Here is a 20637-nt window from a genome sequence, read left to right as displayed (position 1 = left end):
GAATGTGCAAGTCAGCAGCTCTGGGACAGGAAACCTCGCAGCCAGGGGAGGCAGCTGGGGCACAGCACCCGAGGGAGCCCCAGTACCTTCTCTGCTATGCCGTTCTCTGTGGTGTAGATGGCCATCAGCTCCGTGTCCTCTGTGTCCTGGTCACCGCTGGACGTGGCTCCACCGTTGATCACAACCTGAAAAGTAACAGAAAGAGGTGAAGTTTGTAAAATCAACATTTCCTCTGCCATCACACCTCATAGGTCAGTTTTCTTTCTGGGTACTCGACATCTGGCTCTGACATTTAGTCAGAAAACGTGAGGAGCACGGCAAGGCATCATTGCTGCACCAGCTGGGACAGAGAGCACACAGAGCTGGCTGTGCTGCACACAAATATTCACAGTTTTGTCACTGACTGCTCATGGAAAGGAAGGGCTTGTACCCCTCAACTGGAGCATCATTCCCTGCCCTGGGCTCACTCACAGGCAGGGTGAAGAAGGTGGGGTGCTTGGGCTCATCCTCGTATTTGCCCTCCGTGGAGCCTCCTCCTGCCTCCACCGACTTGGCCGTGGTGTTCTTGCCAATCCCCATGGTTTCCAGCACGTCCAGGACTTGCATGCAGCACCCAGGAGGTGCCTCTGAGACAGGCCAAGAACAAAGGACAGCTCCTTATTCCAGCAGCAGCAGCAGCAGCAGCTCCAGGAGTCACTCAGGAGCTCAGTAATCCAGCTGGGACATCAGCATGTCCTTCCCATCAATGGCTCCTGGGAGGGAAGGGAGAAATTGTTTTATTCAGGAGGGAAATAAATCAGTCTCATCATCTGAAGGAGTTTTTAGGAAGGAAATAAGTCAGTCTCATCATCTGAAGGAGTTTTTAGGAAGGAAATAAGTCAGTCTCATCATCTGAAGGTCCTGAGTTTGTTCCTCACTGTGTGTTGGTTCTTGGCCTCTTTGCTCCTGTTCAAGTTGGGATTAAAGGCACTTGAGATGATAGTTCACATTCAGACTTAAATATTTATTATTTCATATCTGTGTATCAAGTCCTGAGTTCTACAGCACTCTACTAACAAGCTACAAAATGGTGAGATGTCTTTCTACTCAATTAAGAAATGACACTTAAGTTATTTTTACTTTTAACCTAATAACTGATCACTCAAAGTCTGCAATGTGGATTTTTTTAATCCAATTACACAACACCACCCAAACTTATGAAGAAGATGGTGAAGAAGAAGGACACACAGAAAATCCAAGTTTTGCAGCCTGTGGTTATTGAGCTTTAAACAGAGAATGCAGCTGCCAACACCTGCAGGTGAAACTGGGTCAGGTACAGGTGAAAGTACAGGACAGAAGCTGAAAAATGGCCTCTTGAAAGCCACAAAAAGTGGAATTTTCTGCACCTATCCAAGCAGCAGAACCCACTCACTCTGGTGTTACTTCAAAAGCAAGTTAATGATGGGTTCAGCTGAACCCTAAGGTGGAAACACAGCTCATGGACACAAATACAGGTTTGGACTGGGAAAAAAGAAGCAGAACTTGGGTTTTTCCTGAAGTCTCCCCTTCCAGATGTTGCTCAGGAAATGCCAGCAGCTCCTGTCTACTGTAATTGCCATAATAACTGAACTTGAGAAAGATTCTTCTGCTGAGGGCAAATCAGGGCTGTACTAAAATATGAATACTAATATTTTAGAGCCTCTTAATAGCTGTTAATTGCCCATTTGCTGGAAAATTCTGGTTCCTTGAGGTGAAAGAAATATTAAAGCTTTCAAAGCAATGTAGGTATCTGCTGAAAAGTTACATAAAAAAGACAATTTGGGCACTGAGATGCCTTGAAGCATTAATTAAATCAATATGGAATGGAAGGCAGTGCCTGCAAATGAGAGTTAAGATTTGTTTATGAGAGTAAATATTAGGGTAGCATAATTAATTAGTTCTCACTTGAAGACTGGAGGAGAAGACTGGCTTGAACACTCACTGTCTTGCTCTGGAAAAAACCTGCCATGCCCATTTTCACAGAGCTCTTCTTCCAAGAGCAGCTCAGGGCAGAGGAGACAGGTACTGCTTAAAGGCTGAAGGCTTGGGGGCACTGGGGGGTCTGGGCTGGGATTTTTGGAGGGGTTTTTTGTTTGCTTTCACTGTAGAGCAATGAGGATCTTTCTTCCTAGCACACAAGAACAAAGAGAAAAGGATCTGCCTGTTTCTGTCAGTGCAGACGTGTTTTAGTCTCCAAGAAAATCAGAGATGGAGACGGGCGAGGTTGAGTCTGGCAGCTCTGTCCTCTGGGACTGGGGAGGGAAAGGGCAGCAGGACACCTCCCTCAGCCAGGAGCAATAAATGGGAGCCAGGGAAGCTGCCAGGCCCAGGATCTGCTCTCAGGTGCCCTGGCAGCATCTCTGGCACGGGCTGCTGTGTGCTCCAGGCCTGGAGCAGCCCTGGGACTGCAGCAGGACAGCAAAGCTTGCCTTGGATCCGTGGAGGGCTGAGAGCTGACACACCAGAGCTGAAATAACAGCTCCCAAACAGGCAACTCCCAGTTCACAGGCAGAACCCCTCACTGCTGCCTTTCCTGAAGAGAGGGAGGGTTTGTGTCACCAGGGGTTGCTCCAAGACAAACCAGGAGAAGGAATCTCCCACCTCTTCTTGCTTCTACCCAGCAATTAAAATTGCACTTAATGGCACAGATGATCATCAGAGGTTTCTGGAATGCTTTGATTCTGCAATCAGGAGTGTCAGAGAGGAGAAGATAAACTCTGGGAGACATCACTCCTTATCAGCCCCCCCGTCCCACCACATGACTCAGGCATTTTTACAGCCCTCCAGAGCAAATCCAGCTCCTGGGGAGCTGGAAAGTCCTGGAGAAAGAGATAAAACAAGAGAGATAAAACAAAAGAGATAAAACCCACTCAGCACGGGGCAGTACACTCAGCACAAGCCATCATCTGCAGGCTGGGCTCCAACAGAAGGGCTGGAAGTGAAACTTCAGTCAGGACTCACCCTCCCACATGATCTCTCCAGAGCACACCTGTGCTCAACACAGAAGGCCAGCAGAGGCCAGGGGTTTACAGAGCTGCAGATAAGATTGGGATTTACACAAGGGGCAGGGGAGAGCCCAGGTGCAAGTTCAGGAGGAAAAGCCTCCTGGCCAGGGAGAGGCCACCCTGCACCTCCAACATCAGCAGAAAGCTCCTGCAGCCTCAGAGCCACCAGGAGGGGACAGGAGGAGGTGGCAGGGTCTGGTCTGACACAACGCCACCTCCTCATGCTTCAGGACCACCCAGCACACGTTCCCTTTGCCAGGGTCGCTGCTATTTCATTTAAACAGGTCAGGATGTGCTCCAAAGCTCATGGAAACAAGATAAACCCATCAGATACAGAGATCTGCGATGCACAACTGTGTTTAAATGCTCTTTTTTTCCCTGCAAGTCTCTGCTCTGGAACCTCCACCACAAATAAAAACATCCTCTGGAGCACAAAGGTTTTCCTCCAGGAAAATCTGCCCCTGAAAATTCAGCTCCCACTTGCCGAGGTACCAAGTGCCTGTGAGTCAGTAAGAAATCCTTTTTTATCACTCTTCAGGGTTAACTGGGCAGGACAGAAGGTGCAGACAGGCACGAAGAGCTTATTGCCACAGCAGGGAGAAGTGGCCATGAACCCCCCAGAGCAGGCAGGGGCACACAGACACCTCCCCTGCATGCACTGTTGCCTTTCAAAGCACTGCACACAGCTTTTGGCTGAAGCACACCAAAAATATTCCCTGGATCAGATCTGCTGCTGTGGCAGCTCCTCCCTGCACTCTGCAGGCTTTCAACATCAATATTTGAATCCAGAGCCTGGCAAAGCAAAGACTGGGGAAAACAAAGCCCACCTGACCTCCAGGCAAGACATGCTGGCAGCTGGGAAGTTCTTGGGGCTCCTCTCCCAGTTTGGGTTGATTTGGGGTTTTTTTAAACTCCTCTTAGAAGAGCCAATGCTTTGCCAGGTGCTGTTGGCCTGGCAGCAGCAGGACTGGGCATGGTCATGCTCGGGACATGGCAGTGCTGCTGTGAAGCTCACCTGCAATGAGCACACCTAGAGATTAACCCTCTGCAGGAAGCTCAGGCTCCCCACGACTTCCAGCCCTGCAAATTCCAGTTTTTCCAAAGTGAAACCAGCCCTGTGTGTTCCCTAATTTGCCAAACTCAAACTAAAACCCTTCTCAAACTGGATCCTAAATTTCCCTCAGCTGAGCTGAGCCAGTGACAAGCAAAATAATTGAGACTTTCTCTGTCCCTTCAGACAATCCCTGCCAGTCCCTGTGGGAATCAGGGTTTGGTGGCCCTTCCCTGCTGCAGAAGGGGAATATTCCCAAAGGAAGCACAACAAGTGTGGTGACAAAAGCAGCTGGGGCTGGGCCAGCCCACGCCTGGCTTTGTCCCATGTCACACCTCCCGAGGAGCGGTGGCACAGCCAGCCAGGACCTTCCTGGCTGAAGAGCCAAAAAACCTCTGGCTGTTGCACACACTAAGGAGATTAGAATCAAATTAAGGTCACTGCTTAATTACCATCATCAATTTATTATTTTAATGAGCTGTCAGGCTCGTGTGAACAGACCAACTTTCTCCTGCAAGCAGAGATGATGCTCAGCCAGCAATTGTCCCACCTGAGGTGCCTCTGGAATTTCAGCACCTCCCTGGCACTTCCAGGTGCTTGGCACCTCTGGAACCCCGGCACATGATGTGTTTTAACACAACCAAGGCATCCTCTAGGCCTGAGATCGTGTTTTTGGCAGCAGACAGGCAACAGAGACCTGGAGAGGGACGTGGGCTCCCTTCACAAGAGAACTTTGCTGCTCACAGGTGTCCAAGGGGTGCTGGATGTTTTCCTAGGGAAAAGATCCTCCCAGCTAAAAACATTCCACAAACCTCTCATCACCCAGGTTAAAAAAGCTCAATAAATACTTAAAGGATGCAATCCAAGTCCTGCCTGCAGAACCACAACCACAAGTCCAACTGCTCCACGCTGCTCCATCCCAGATCTGTGCCGGGATACGGCACCTGTGGGGTCCCACCCACTGTCCACAGAGGCAGGGAGTGCCTCAAAGGCATTCCTTCTGCCTTCCAGGGCATTTTCACCATCTCACAGATGTGAAGGAGGTGCCCAGAACCCACACAGTTAATTTTCTCTTGCTACTCGTAAGAACCACCCTCCTGCTTCAGTCTTGGAGGGAGTTTTTCCTCGGGGAGTCTGGAGCAGCCTCTTTGGTCCCAGGAAACTCTGGATTCGTCTTTAGCAAGGACCTCTCCAGTTCCTTCCCACCAACTGAAGCTGCACTGAAATGCCACCACATCCTAAATGCTTCAGAGATTTCCCCCCTGCACTGAACCACATCCCCAACAAGGAAAGCAGACTCCAAATTCCACCCAACATAGTTCATCTTTACCTGCTGCAGAGACAAATGAAATGCTGCTCCCTACCCAAACTTCCTAACGTCTGACTTCTAAAAAACTCAATTTAGGCTTTAAAAAGAATTGATGGGCACTTTAAGAAGTTTCTCTCTTCACTTCGAAGCAGCTCTTCAAAGCACAAACAAATTCTTTCTTTGGAGGCACTAATGAATTTTTAAGTAGTTGGTATTTTGACTGCCATCCAGAACGGTGCTTTAATAACTGACCAGCGTTATTAGGGCAAGTCTACACAAAGCTAAGCAGCAAAGTTATGCCGAGCTCAAACCTTCCTTGTATTTAAAGCACATTAGCTAAATCTCATTAACTTCCTGTGTGAATGAGCTTGTTGAGAAGGGGACTTAAATCACTGTTGAATGAGGTGTTTACCAAAGGATCTCACAGCTTCCAAAACCCACAAGTTTGGTTAGTCAACTTATTAACTGAGAGCTTAGTTAGGCTGGGATTCTAAACCAGAATAGCTGAAAATTCTGAACCAGAATAGCTGAAAATTCTGAACCAGAATGGCTGAAAATTCCAAACCAGAATGGCTGAAAATTCCAAACCAGAATGGCTGAGTGTTTCCAGCATCACTCACCCTGCTGGATCAGATCACTGCTGGCCAAGCAGCTCCCACCATCTTTCACCCCATGACTCCCATTTTCTTGTCCCAGAGGCAGCAGTTTTGCCCAAATTCTGTGCAGAGCATTTGCCACCCTCCCGGAGACCCCACCAGTGGGCAGGGATGAGAAGCTGAGATGAAATTCCACAGCAGTGCAAGCAGAAGGTGGGAAATGACAATTTCCAGCTCGTTATGGGCACGCAGACGCTGCTGGGAGCTGACACCTGCAGAGCTCTGCAGACTGAGGGTAAATAAAAATTAAATCCTGTCTCACTGCTCCTTCAGTCTGCCCTGGGGCTCGGCACACCTCAGTGTATGGCACGGGGTAATTTGATTTCTAATGCTATGGAGTCCTTACGGTCTCCCTGGGGAGAATTAATAATTTGGGCATTCTGATAGCTCCCTGTTATTACCAATATTAATGCACAGCTCGTTAAGCTCCTTCATGGCCCTCAAAGCAACCTGAGCTCACACTGGCTCCTTTCTCAGCCTGCTTTGTACTTGGACTTGGCACTTTGATGAAAGCTCCCTTCTTTCCAAGACTTTAATCACGTTAAAACAAAGGTGGAGTTAGAGACTCATCTAGGAAAAATTCCATTATTAAGTAAATCGAGGTAATGTGCCAATTTCTCGGGATGTGAAACTCCTTCCCAAGGGCTGAGGCATCCCTGTGGCTCCTTTGGAAAGGGAACAGCTTGAGCCCAGTAATCAATACAAACCCAAACTGATCCCACACTTGGAAAGTCTTACACTGAGTTATCTAGGAGGCTTGTCTGGAAATAAACACTTCCATTTAGCGTAACTTACTAGGATTTGCAATTAATAAACTTTCAGAAACTAACCAAGATGCTGTACCTTTGTGCTCCAGCTTTCTCAAAATCTCTTTTACTACACCAATATCATATAAATTTTTCCCATTTGAAAGATTAAAAGGAAAGCAAAGTTTACAGATAAACAGAAAAGAGCAAATACTTTCGAAATGGTAAATATCTCTTTTTACAGTGATTTTAAAATGAGAAATTAAGCCCTCAACATTTAAGACAAGGAAAGTTAGTTATTAACCCCTGCAAATACACGATTTTAAAGTTCCTTATTTCATAATGCTGCCACCAAAGGAGTTGAATTTTTGCCACCATCCCCACCAAGGCAAACCTGCACCGGGCTCTCGGAGGCACTCCCGCAGCAGCTGCAGCCCACAGGATGCAGACATTCATCCCCCAGGAGCACTTCTATCCTCTTTTTGTACTTGCCCATTGTGTAACTGCTCCCAGCCCACAAGGGCAGGGCAGGAGGCAGCACCTGGTTACTCCTGGGTTACTCCCCCGTTACTCCACGCCTCCGCCGGGTTTACGCAAAGCAGCGCGGCCACAAAATCCCGGGGAGAGCACCCAGGCAGAGCCCCCAGACAGCACAAATATTTCCAGCAGCAGCTGCAATCAGGACAGGGATTTTCTCTGAGTGTTCCTCCCTGAGCCTCCCTGCTGCAAACTGCACAGAAATGTTTTTATCAGCAAACTGGACAAGTTTTCAGGAGGTGCCTGACCTCAGAGCTCTTCCTGAGCCAAGGGTGGGTGATCCACAGCCTCACAGGGAACCGAAACGCACCAGGATTCTGCTGGGCTCCTGCACTTCCCCAGGGGAAAACGCTGAGTAACAGTGATGGGCACAGGGCAGAGTGAGATGAACAGAAGTGAAAGCCTTGGAACAACAACAAAACCAACAAGAAATAAAAGCAGGGTTGCCAAGCACTGGAATAGGTTGCCCAGGAGGTGGGGGAGTCCCTGTGCCTGGAGGTGTGTAAAAGCCATGGAGATGTGGCATTCAGGGCATGGTCCAGTGGGGCATGTGGCAGTGCTGGCCTAAGGGCTGGACTTGATCTTAGAGGTCTTTTCCAACCTAAACCATTCAAGGACTCTAAAATTGCTTCCCATGGATCTCCTTTTGTGGGAGCACAGCCCTGCCTGAGGCTGTCCTTACACTCCTGAACATCACTTTGTCATTTATCACATCCCAGCCCCTGCCTCAAGCTCAGAGTTACTCATCCCCATTTCCCTTTTCAAAGGACCAACACCATCACCCTGCAACTGATCCTGAAGCCATAACCAGAACAGGCCACACAAAGCACCACCCAGCGAGCAGCTTCTGCCTGGATTTACCGGCAGCAGCTCCACCCCTTGCTCCCAGCCCAGAGCATGGAGCTCCAGGGCACTGAGGTGAGCTCACTGTACCTGAAATGCCCTTTTTGCACCCCAGTGTGTGGAGGCAGGGACAGGCTGCCAGTGCTGTCCAGCCCCCCAAAGCTCCATCCAGCCCCCCCAACCTGGATTTGCTGCTCCCTGCTCGGTGCTGGCTCCAGGCTCAGATGAGCTCGGTCCCAGCAGAGCCAGGGCCTGAGCAGGGCACAGTTAATTGAGAGCTCAGCCTGTCCTGTGCCTTGTTCCTCATTCATCCCTCCCTCAGATCCCTGGAGGTGATCCAAGGATCTCCACGGATTCCTCTGTGCAGTGTGTGCTCACACAAACCCACAGGATGTGCCAGCCTTTAATCCCCACTGCAAAGAGATGCTGAAAAGATTCCCCCTCTGTTTGCTCCCTTCCCAATTATTAGATCCTTTCCTTCTTCCTTCTGACTTCCAAGCGTTTTCACAAACACAAATATCTTAATTTCAACATGAAGAAATCTTAGAGCCCTTAACACAAAAGCCACCAAACCTTAAGACCACAAAACCCGAACTGCTGTACCCAGATTGGCTGAAGATCACTGATCTGTAACATTTTAGGGAAAAAAGTGCTGGAAATTGTTTTAGATTCAAGGTATTTGATGTGCTGACAGGGAGCTAAAGAACTGAGTGATCAAGAGCTTTAGGTTTTCAAAGAAGTAAGCCATTTGCTTTTTTACTCCAATGTCCAACTGTTGTTTAATCCAACCAGTTTTTTTAATAGTTGGATTAAACAATGCCAGGGACTCAAATACGTCTTGCCCTGAACATCACAGTTCAAAGTATAACTGAGTTCAATGCAATTAAAATTCTTCAGTATGCAATCAAAGACTTGTCTATTTACCTTGCAATTAAAACTAATCGCTCCAAAATTCATCATCAGTGAGTGGAGAATTTCAACATTCAAACAATTAATTTCTGATTACTCTGCATTTACACTCAATCCAAAGAAACCACCTGCTAATCTGGGTACCTCCACTTCAATCCCAGCTGCCAGGGTTGATGCTGGGACAGATCCAAGCGTGGGTTGTGGGGTTACAATTCCCTGGAGTGAGCAGGGACTGGAACCACTGTCACTGCAGGAGAATGCTACCTCAAAATGCACTGCAATACTTCACAGTGCAGCTTCCAAACTGCTGTGGAAGCCAGGTGGGAATGAACAGCTGAGAGCTGCGTGGGGCTGCACTTTACTGAGGGAGGGGAATCACATCAGAGGATTTATCTCACTCTGCTTCAGCCCGGGGAGCTTGGTCGTGATGGTCTGACACAGCCACTCATCATTTTTATTACCTGCTTAATATCTGAAATGCAAACTGGTGGAAGCATTTCTACTGCTTGAAAATGCTACTCCAAGGAGGAGTTCACTTTGATTATTACAAGAAAATCCAATTTTCTGCTTTCTTCTCAGACACTCAAGTGTTCATTCTGAGGATGAACCAACACTTCTGAGTGCTCCAGCCACATTCTGTTTGCCCTTGGACACACACTGGTAAACTACTGACAGTGTTCAGAGTTGGAATAGTTATTCTGAGGATTTATTCTCTGCAGCACTCAGGCAGATAAAAGCCTTCTCTGAAGTCCCCTATTCCCCTGCACAGGGGTAGCACACAATGGATCTGTCCCATCACCAAAATGACAATAATGCAACCCAGGCACTGCAAACACCTGCTAACAAATCCCTCCTCTGACCCTTCAGTAAGAACAAGAAAAGCACCAAAAGGAAGAGTGGTGCAGTCAGCAGTGCCCAGGGAGAGGCACAGCTTCCCTGCAAGAACATCCTGTTACATCCTGAGGGTGAGCTGGAGGAGGCTCCTTTCTGACAGCTCAATGAGCCCCCTCACTACATTTCTGTAGCCATCTCCTAATTTAAGGATTCTTCCTCCCAAAGCCACGGCAAATACGTGATCTTTTACATCAGCTTATTTAATCAGCAGCCTCCCATGAACATCCTCCAGAACACACTTAACATAATACAGCAAGCCCAGAAAATAGCATCACACACGAGCACAATAAATAGATCAACTTCCACCCACAACTGGGAACAGCACAAAGACTCTGATATTAAGTTTGAATTTCCAGTGATGTTTAAAAATTATTGAATTATGAATTGAAAAAGCACTTACCAGAAGATGTGCTGTAACATGAAAACATTACTGCTCTTCCCTAGTGCTGACTCAAATCCACACCAGAATTACTGGAACTGCTCTGAAAACTCCCCAGGTAATTCAGGGAGCGATGCCCAGCCCTGGCTCCTACTCAGGGTGTCCCCCCTGAACCCACAAATGCCCCTCTCGCAGAGAAAGGACACCTTGGGGCAATCCATGGACAGTGAATTCCAGGTAAGGCTTTGTGGCCAACTTCTGCTCTTAAATCCCTAATTCATCTACAGCCTGTATTGTTAAGGTGTTTATTAGGACTTTTCCTGCCACAGTGCATTTTTAAATACTTGTAAGAAGAACCCAGGATCTGAGATGTACATCAAAGCAGACACAGAGTTCTGCGTAAAAAGGTAATTACAAGAGGGAAGTGCCTTTAAGAATACCTGTGGCTGATTTCTGGGCAAGAAATAAAGAATCATTGTCAAGAAAGAACAACAGAAGAATAGCGAAGGCAAAGCTCTGCACTCCACAGGCACAGATCAAAGCACTTCCAAAATTACTGGAGAAAAATGTGCTTTTTGGGACCTGTTATTGTACTCACCCTGTTCATAAACTAAGTCAGACTCCTTTCCTGGAGCTCCAGGTATTCCTGTAATTACAGGCAAAAGCTCAAATCCTTTGTCTCCCAAGAAAAGACAGAAGCAAAGCACGAGCAACAGGCAGGGTGAGAGGTAGTGAACCTTAACACATTACCTTGTGTGTTCCCAGATTAGCCTGAACACATCATTACCTTCGTGTATTCCTGGAATCCCCACCCTGGAAGTGCCCAAGGCCAGGCTTGGAGCGCCCTGGGACAGCGGGAGATGTCCCTGCCCAGGGTGGGTCTGGACGGGCTTTGAGGTCCCTCCTGTCCCGACCCGTTCCAAATTCCACACACAGGTTTTACCTTTCTGCCCCTAATTTTGGGACTGCTGATAGTTTCAGAAGGGTGGGCTGAACTCCTGTACACAAGAACGCAGCAGGCTGTGCACAGACCATGGGAAGTCCCACCTTCAGCAGGAGCTGCCGCTATTTTCATTTTCCAAAGGCAAACCCTTCTACGCACGATCATTTGTTTACTTGTTCATTCACTACGTCATCTGCTTGGATGCCTAAAAATCACCCTGCATCACACAGTGAGCAGCCAGGCTGGAAACTCCAGCTGCAAGACTAAATGCTTTAAAAAGAGGGAAAAGAGCAGATATCCATCGTTTTTGGGCAGTGATCCTGGGATCTCGTTCACAGCTCAGTAATTCGCAGCCCAACTCCTCCCACCAATCCCAACCTCCTGCATCCGAAATGAAAAAAAGCCCTTTTAATCTTCAAAGCGTGGCCACAAGTCAATCTCAACTTAGCACACTTTTTAATTTTCTTTTTAATTATCCAGTTGGGAGAGTTATGCCCTTCTTGCTCAGTGACCTTTCGCTCCTTCGGAATTTACTTCAAAATCTTTCCTGGGAATACTCAGGGAATTCTCAGCACTTACAGAGGGAACCTTCCGAGGCTCCTGAGGCAGAGGGGCAGGGTCAGAGTGACTCTCAGCAGTCTCTGCTGGCTCCCAGGACAGGATCCTGTGGCTCCAGGACTGCAATCCTGGCACGGCTGCTCTGACCCCACACTGGGTTTGGAGTTCTCACCTGGAGCCAAACCCAAAGCAGCAGCAGAAGCTGGAGCTGGCACGAGGCAGGGCACAGGCAGGGCATCTCTTGGGGTCACAGAGCAAGAACAGATGCCATTATTCACTGTATTAGCAATAAGAGATGCTGATATTCCCACCAATAACTGGTGCCCAGCTGTTTGCCCCAGGAGCTTTGGTCACCAAGCCCAGCTCGGTTTCCCACAGCCACCGGGAAAAATTAAATCATTACTGCCATTAATGATATTTAAGCCAAACCAGCACTCCTTACTCCCCTGCCCACACACCAAACAACTGTAAGCAGCCCTGGGTTTCATTCCCACACGTTAAGCCAAGCAATTACTAATTATTAATTTCACAAGGAGCCTGGCAGTGTCTCTGTGTTCAGCCAGACTTGCTGGGTCACTCCCCTGCTCCTGTGTGAGGCAGGCTCAGGTGAGAGCAGCCCCTGCACCAAGCTCCTCAGAAATGTGCATTTATTGCCCCCTGCACCCTGAATCCATGGGGCAGCAGGAGGGGACAGGACCCAGCTGCCACCTCACCCTGGTCACCAGGCAGAGCTGGGGATGTCACTTAGGGCAGAGGCTTTGGAGATTTCCCTGCCTGTGTGAGCGGGTAATTAATGCATTAAACAGATATTAATGCATTCAATAGATATCAGTGCATTAAATATTCCTGCGAGCAACAGAACTGGTAAAGGAGGTTAAGTGGCTCCTCCAAGTGAAGGGACAGAAATGGAACAGCCAGTTTTACACCCAACTGGCTGCTCAGGAAAAGCACAAAGAATTGTAAGATTTTCAGAGCTCACACTACTTCCAGTATTATTTATACCAGCTGTAGGTTATTGAAGGAAAACCTCTTGGTTTTGGGAAGACTTTTTAAAAAAAGTTCTTTGGCAAAATTTAGTAAAATAAGCCTCTAGTTTACCTTTGTGATCTCTGCCAGCAAACCAATCCTTTTTTAACCAATATACTCCGGGTTTAATATCGTGCCTTAATGGCTGCTTCATCTTCAGGGCTCTTTGGCAGATGTGTTTCAGCACTGCTTTTAACAAAATAATCTCAATTATTCTTCCTTAATTGGCATCAGATAAATGCAAGACTTCTTAGCTGCTGCTATCTGAAGGAACAGCACTGGAGCACACATTTTGCCCTTTGAACAATTAGGAGAAAAGACCAATGCAGATGGAGTGTACCTAAGCAAGCTCCAAAAGCGGGCTAACGCTGATCACAAAATCTTTACCAAAGCCCAACAGCCAAGGAGGGGAGCTCAGACAGCTCTGTGCCTCCAGGCTCATTTATACCCAGCAATTTAATAGAAGCTTTAATTGACAGCTTTGCTCGCTTCTATTGTGCCTGATTAGGCATCTCCATGAAAAGCATTAGCAGTGTTTGATCCCCTCCAAAGCAGAGCAGCTCATTAGCAGGGGATGTTTACAGGAGCAGCAGCTCTTCCCCTGCTGCAGGAGGGGTTTTCAGATCGTGTTTTCACCAGGAGGATCACGACTCCAAAGGAGCTCGGCCCTCCATCCTTTGCCTTTCCTGCTATTTGCCAACAGGACAGATGGACAAGGAAAACATCTGACAGGACAACAAACCCCCAACACTTTGGTATTAAAAAAACCCCAAATCCTCTCCCTCATTCCCTCCCAGTTTTGTTTTTTTGCTTTAAAAGCATCTATCAGTGAGCTGAAATGATTACAAATAACAAGTGTCCAACAGGCTGAATAAACCAGACCAGAGCCCTGTGAAATTATATTGGTAATAATGACTCTGCTCAGCACAACCTCCCCAAATTCCACACACACAAAATTAAATGGCACCCATGCAAATACATCCAATATCAGCAAATTACTGGTAATTGTTATTGCTCCCAGAGATGAAAGGACACAGAACAGTATGAGAATACAGCAATTATTTCCTGTACTCTGAGCCTATGAACAGGGACCTGCAGCTTCCATTTCTTTCTTGTCAGTCTCAATCCAAATTACTCCTTAGGTTTGGTCTTAACACAACAAAATGCTCGTCAGGAAACCATGATCTTTTATCAAAAATCCCAACCTGTTAAAATATGACCAAGCAAATGCTGCTTGCATCAGGAAGACTTAGTTGCCTTTCAGAAACAATTAATTCTGCACAAAAAATGAAAAAGGGGGGAAAAAGCTGCTGTGACCTGTGAAGAGCTGGTGCTTTAGAGCCTGCAAAGACAAGGATGTGTTTCCTTTGCCTGGGTATGGTGAGGGTCTGGATACAGGATTCTCCACACATAAGACAAGTAATAAACAGAGCAAAATTCGTTTTTTTTGTCACAGGGACTCAGAGACTCCACAAAAATTCAAACCTCCCCACAGCAGAGTCCACTAAGTGCTGTTAGCTCTGAGACAGCTTCGTTTCACCCAGCACACAAAAGAAACGGCTGCTAACTTTGCAGTGCAGCGTTTTATTTCCTTCCCAAGCCCCTAAATAAAAAGTGAAAGTCACGACATGGAGTCACGTGCCTGTTTCATGAGATCCCCTCGGTGACCTTGAGTGCTGCTCAGAATAAGAACATTTCCTCACAATTCCCTGTAAAAGCACAATTACACACAATTCCCTGTAAAAGCACAAGGCAGCAGCACCTGAGCTCAGCTTCAGGCTGGAATCCGAGGCACTCCAGGTAAGTGGTGACAGGAGTAAGGGCAGAAATAAGGAAGCCCTGCAGATGGTGGCTTCTGGGCTGGAAAACAGGGTGATCAACAAAGCTGGGCTTGGTGGGCAAAGATTTCCAGCATTCCCTTGCCGTTGCTAGCAGCAGATCCACGGGCTTCCCCAGGGCTGGGAGCCTGGGATAAATTCCCATTAACCACCCCAGCACATAAACACTGCCAAGTGCATTAGTGTTTAAGGTGCCTTCCTATTAAAGCTGCACTTTGTTCTGTTAACTTTTACAATCTCACAAGTGGGTAACAGCCAGCAAACCACTAAAATGGACATTATTGCCCTGGGCTGCCATTTCAGGCCATGCCAAACAGGAGTAAAGCCAATTAAAATGTGTCGCTCCACTGAGAGCCCAAACTGCTCCAAGCTCACAGCCGAGGTTAATGCCCAGGAATGTCAGAGCATTTCAGAGCCCCCCCTGAAATCGCTTTTCACTTACTTTCCCACTACCCTGCATTCCCAAAATGCTTCAGCCAACTGCTGGAATGGCAACAGTTTGATTTAAATATCAATTCAGACAACGAACTGAAGTCATGGAGCCATTCAAAATCCAATTCCAAATCAGTTTGGTGACTCACATTTCCCAACAGTCAAAACCAACAAATAGTGAGTCAATTCCCCTTCACCGTCAGTGATCATCTGAGGCCCATTCTTGCAGCAGTTTTACTCTACGGTGAACATGAAGTGGGTGACAAATCCAAACAGTCCCTTTGATCAGGAAGGGCACACGCTGGTTTCACCCAAACACACAGAAACCAGGTCAGTTGCTGCTTTCAGAGCCTGGCAAGTTCAGATACTCACGGGTACTGTGGGACAACGCAGCTCCTTCACCACAACAACTGGACTCCTCTGCTCCTAAAAATACAACTATCAGACAAAGCTTGTTTGCTCAGGCACTTTGCTGACGCAAGCCCAAGATCAAAACATTTTTGGTTCCGAGGACAGAGATGTATCAGCCTCCAAAATCCAGCCATGCCATCCCCCCAAGGTGCCTGGGACACTCTTAGAAACGCACATCAATTTATTACTGCTTAGTAATGTATGTTTTGGGGGAATAATTAAATATTCTGGCTGCCTGAATGTGTTGAGAAGGAACTCAACATTTCAGCAAAACAGGACAAAGCTTATTCTCGCTTGAAGCTGCTATTTAAAAGGAATATTAAAATGAAATAAGTAAGGGCAGACACTTGGATGTTAAGGGCATTCCCTGTCCCCTCCTTAACCAGCACTTGCATCTCCTGTCCTGAGAACTGAGACACGGGGAGATTCAGAACATTGAATTTCTAATTATAAACTCATTAAAATACTAGTTTTACAGTTACCTCGAGCCCAGCCACTGCCCAGCAATCAAACGGGGCTGCAGGATGGGAACACAGAGCATTTCATCCCAGGAGGAGGGAGACACCCAAACCAGGAGCTTTGGGAGCCCCTGGGCACAGCCTGGTGACCAGTCCAGCCTTCCCAAAGGCCCTGGTGGCCAATCCATCCTTCCCAAAGGTCCTGGTGGCCAATCCATCCTTCCCAAAGGTCCTGGGGGCCAGTCCAGCCTTCCCAAAGCTCTGAAAGCCCAGCCCTGCCCCGGGGCCATGGCAGAGCCAGGGGGAGAGCCACAGTCCCCAGGGTGACAACACTGGGGACCACAAAACCCAAACTCAGCTCCGGGTCCCTCTGGAGAAAGCCGGGAGCCGCGCTGGGAATTCCTGATGCTCCCAAAACACGATCCCTGAGATGGACGGCAGGGGAAGGGATGAAATTACAACAGGAGCTCCAAGTCCAGCTCTCTCCCTCCTCCTCTCTTTCCCCACCGAGTGCCAGCGATGTCTCAACACCCCAAGTGCCTTTCCAAGGAAGTAGCTCTGCTCCTTTCCGGGCCAAATTACCATGGCAAGAAATCCCCGTGCAGATTCATCTCCAGCAGAAAAACATTCAGGCAGCAAACATTTCCTTCCCACAACCTGAAAACAGCCAAATACCATCACATTTCTCTCCTGCCATCAAAGGAACCCTGTCCTGAGACAGCTCATAACAACTAAAACATTTGCCCATAAAGCAAATGTGCTCCCAGGCAGTGACAGAAATATTTCGTGCACCCCACGAAGCTGAACACACTTCACCCCCGGGAAGGCTGGAGAACACAGCAGGAACCTTCATTTGTAATGATTTATTTTACTCCTGCCTTCACTGCATCAGGATGCTCGTCTCTTACTCATCCTGTTCGTCAATATTGTCTTCCTGCAGCTTTTAAGTAAAATAACCCCCATGGTAACTGTTGTCAGGCCATGTCATGACCACTGAGGCTTCATAAATAACACTTGATATAAATAGATTTTCCAGCAACATATAAACCATCAGCTCCAATGGAAGTAGAAAGGTTGTGTGCAGCCATCTGCATTTTCTCCTGTAAGGATAAACACATAAAGAAGTGTTTGAAAGCAAGATAAATCTATTGAAGAAATGGCCCAAACAGAAACTTCTGGGGCATGAAGAATTCTTACGTGGCTCAGAGGAAGACGTTGACAGGAGCAGCTACAGCAGAATAAGAACTTCTCAGAATAAATCCTTCCCTGGGAGGGGGATGGCACAGGGTGCCCAGAGCACCTCTGAAGAGTCCCAGGCCAGGCTGGACAGGGCTTGGAGCAGCCTGGGACACTGGAATTGCTGTCCCTGCCCATGGCACTGCGAGGGCTTTGAGGTCCCTTCCCACCCAAACCACTCCAGGATTCTGTCACCTTCCAAAGGACACCAGCTGGGGGTGGGAACGGCTCCCAGGAGGTGCCAGCTGCCTTCCCCTGCCCTCAGGTTTAACTGCAGCAGTTCAGACCGGTCCCAAGAGCAGCTCAGCAGCCACTTCTGCAGGAATCCATACGGACAATGCCTGCAGTTTCACCCATTTTCCTTTCAATGGTCTGCAATCAACTTCCACACACAGCAAAGCCACCTCGGGACAGCCCTGCATGCTGAGGAAGTTGGCAGATTTGGCTACACCAGGAAGAAATAAACCCCAAACACAGGGACAGAATCAAAGATAAAAAATTCGGTTTAATATAAATAAAGCATTTGAAATAGGAGCTGCATACAAATGCAGCGTTTTTTACAGTGTGGGGGAAATCCACAGTCAAAGTTTTCTGTCAGGAAAAAAAAAATCCTCCAACGCTGCCATTATCTCAAGCTTCCCCTAAAGAAGTCTCCAACCAACAATACCAACAAAGTAATTATTTCTACTTCTCCACTGGAATTCAACTCCCTGTTAGACGACCTCGAGACAGAAATTCTCATACTAGCAAGGTTTAAATCCACCCACACAGCACCCAGTATGGACTTGGGGAGGTGCACTCAGGTCTGCCTGGGCTCAGGGAGGGCAAAGAGCATGATAATTCCCTGAACAGATCTGGCTGCCACAGGAACACAAGGCTTTAGGGGGCTAACCCCTGACTGGCACACTGCCAGGGGGTGAGGGATGGGAGCTGCCACCCAAGGAAACACCCATCAACCTGCAGCCCAAATCCTGCCACTGACTGGGGAGCTGCTTCTCCTCCACATCCTTGCATTTGTTTCGTGCTGAAAATGCTGAAGAAGCAACAGGGCCCGATTCCCATCCTGCTCCCTCCATCTGCTGAGAGCTGCGTGCTTCCAGAGAGTTCAGCAAAGCTAAGCCTGGCTCAGGGCAGGGCTTACAGCCCAGTGCCACACTGGGATGGATCTTGAACCATTTGATTTCGGCCTGGTAAGCCTCAGCAGGAGCACAACCCACCCCTGAGAAGCCCAGCTGACCTCCTCTTGTCCCCAGGGCTCTGACACGACATTTTCAGGTCCTGTTCCTCTTAGCATCTTGACTAAAAACCAAAGGCTTGTTTACATCCATGATAAAAATCTCAGGGCTTGTTTAACCTCCTTGCTAGCCCAAGGTTGAATTTGTTTCAGTGCATCTCCATGTTAACACTGCTCTAATTTCAAGGTATCTGGATCATGACTGGGAGCTAGGAGTAGGGGTACAAGAGCTCATCAACTAATCCAATTGTTCCACACATCTCAAGATTATTTTCCAGTTTGCTAACCTGAGCTCCCTGTTGCAATAATCCTTTATCTACACTGAAATCACCTGGCAGACAAGGTGTGCAGTTAAGCCTGGCTCTGGCACCGTGCAGCCCATCAGCTGCTCATCACTCCAGCATTTGTTCTGCTTCTCCACTTCGTTTTACAGCCTGCATCAAACTCCACCTGCCAGGAAAAACACTACCCAAACCAGCTCTTTTTTCAAGCTTAAACAGGGTAATTTAAAGCCTGCTCAAGCCTGGCACCACTACACTGCAGTGAGGACACACAGACATATTATGCTCCCTATGAATACAGAGCATTTGGTGTTTTTATTGAAAATGAAAGCTCATCAGCAACAGGGAGCCTAGCATTTACCTGGCACTGAACTCACACCAAGAGTCAGCTGCGTGTGGGAAATGACAAGGCGGAAAAAATGAACAGGCCAGGTCTTTACCTTGTCTTAAACACCTCGGGGGAATTGCTTCCCTGCCAGAATCTTCCAGCGGCTCTGATGCTGCCCTTGGGGTCAGCCCAGCCCACACTCACCTGGCCAGGAGAGCCCCGAAGTGCCTCAAGGGCTGCTCTTCCCTGCGTACAAAATGACAACGACGGCTCCAAAATGAAGGGATGGCAATAAAACTGTAAAGCCTCTGCCTCGTTCCCAGCTTTTATGGAAAAGAGGCAAAAGCCAGCACCAATAACAGGAATGCATGATAGTGGTTAGTCCTTATTCTAGGAACCCTAACAGGCTTGCAACAAGCTTTGTTCAGGCATTTTTTCTGCACTACCTACATCACTTCTTCCGACCCAAAATGTACCTTAAAACAAAAGAAAACCACACACAATATCGAACGGGGCTTGCAAGTTAAAACCAGAAAATTTAAATATTTCCTGCCTCGATGTGCACTGAAAAAGAAAAATAAAAAGGCAAATAAATAATTTTTTTAAAAGGGGGGGGGTGGGAAAAAGCTTTAAAGCGTATCACGAGAACGGGATCAAGGAAGAGCGAGGCCACCCCTTCAGGACCAGGGGAGAATTAACCTGCATTTCTCCATCCCATCTGCAAGCTTACGGCTCTGCCACCCATTTTGTCTCCGATTGGGAAGAAAAAATAATTAAAAAAAAAAATAATGACTTCAGCGGCACAAGAGAAGACCCCACCCCGGGATGGATGCCCGAGCGGTGCAGGTGACCCCGCCGCAGGTGCCACCCCGGGCATCCCCCGCGCCCCTTCCCCATCCCCTGGAGACGCCGCCGAGCCAGCAAACGCGGGCGCGGAGCACGGGCAAGGGTTTATTTAACCCGCAAAGGCGAAATGAAAGGGAGAGGAGGAGCGCGGAGGTGCGGACGGCGCGGCAGCCAAGGTGAACCGCGGCCGGCGAACATGGTGGAGGCTGCGGGGAGCCGCGACCCTCCGGCCCGCGGCAGCGAGGGGCGAGCACGGGGATGCGGGGCCGGCACGGAGCTGACAGCGGGCGGGCGGCGAGGGGCGGAAAGCGCTGCGGGCACAGCGCGGCGGGCAGAGCGCGGCGGGGAGGCGCTGCCCCGGGGCTGCTCCCTCGGGGCGGCGGCGGGAGGGCGAGGACGGGCTCACCTGCCATGGCGGGCTGAGGGCGGCAATGGCGCTGGGGGCTGCGGCTCCGCTCCCCTCGGTCTCCGCGGCGAGTGCGGCGGGGCCGGGCGGCCCCGGCAGGCAGAGCACGGGGCGGGACGGGCGCTTCCTCCGCCCCCGACAAGATGGCGCGGCCCCGGCCCCGCTGCCTCAGGGCTCGGCCGCCATGGTGGCCGCGGCGCTCGGTGGGGGGAAACAGCCGCGAGTTCCCCCGGGGTGAGAAGGCTCCAGCTGCAGGGTGTGTGACGGGTTTATGCGTGAAGGACACGAGTGGC

The 20637-nt window shown here is 48.7% G+C and overlaps 1 protein-coding gene across 3 annotated transcripts in view; it reads right to left on the bottom strand.

The window, feature by feature from the left end:
- The window catches only part of SLC23A2 (solute carrier family 23 member 2), a 50959-nt gene extending 30520 nt beyond the window's left edge, over positions 1-20439 (bottom strand). The window contains exons 1-3 of one of the 3 annotated variants that reach the window (XM_084221873.1): positions 20345-20439; positions 472-752; positions 87-185 (exon numbers count right to left, since the gene is read on the bottom strand). In XM_084221873.1, the coding sequence (XP_084077999.1) occupies positions 87-185; positions 472-606 (234 nt within the window). In that variant the 5' untranslated portion in view covers positions 607-752; positions 20345-20439. Of the gene's footprint in view, positions 1-86; positions 186-471; positions 753-15516; positions 15558-20344 lie in introns of those variants that run through there. The other 2 variants (XM_084221874.1, XM_084221875.1) reach the window with 2 other exon arrangements.
- Positions 20440-20637: the final 198 nt, after the last annotated feature.

The sequence above is a fragment of the Fringilla coelebs genome, assembly GCF_963513975.1.
Source record: "Fringilla coelebs genome assembly, chromosome: 26".
Taxonomy (NCBI): Eukaryota; Metazoa; Chordata; class Aves; order Passeriformes; family Fringillidae; genus Fringilla; species Fringilla coelebs.
Note: the sequence above shows the minus strand (reverse complement) of the source record. Positions and strands in the feature narration are given on the sequence as shown.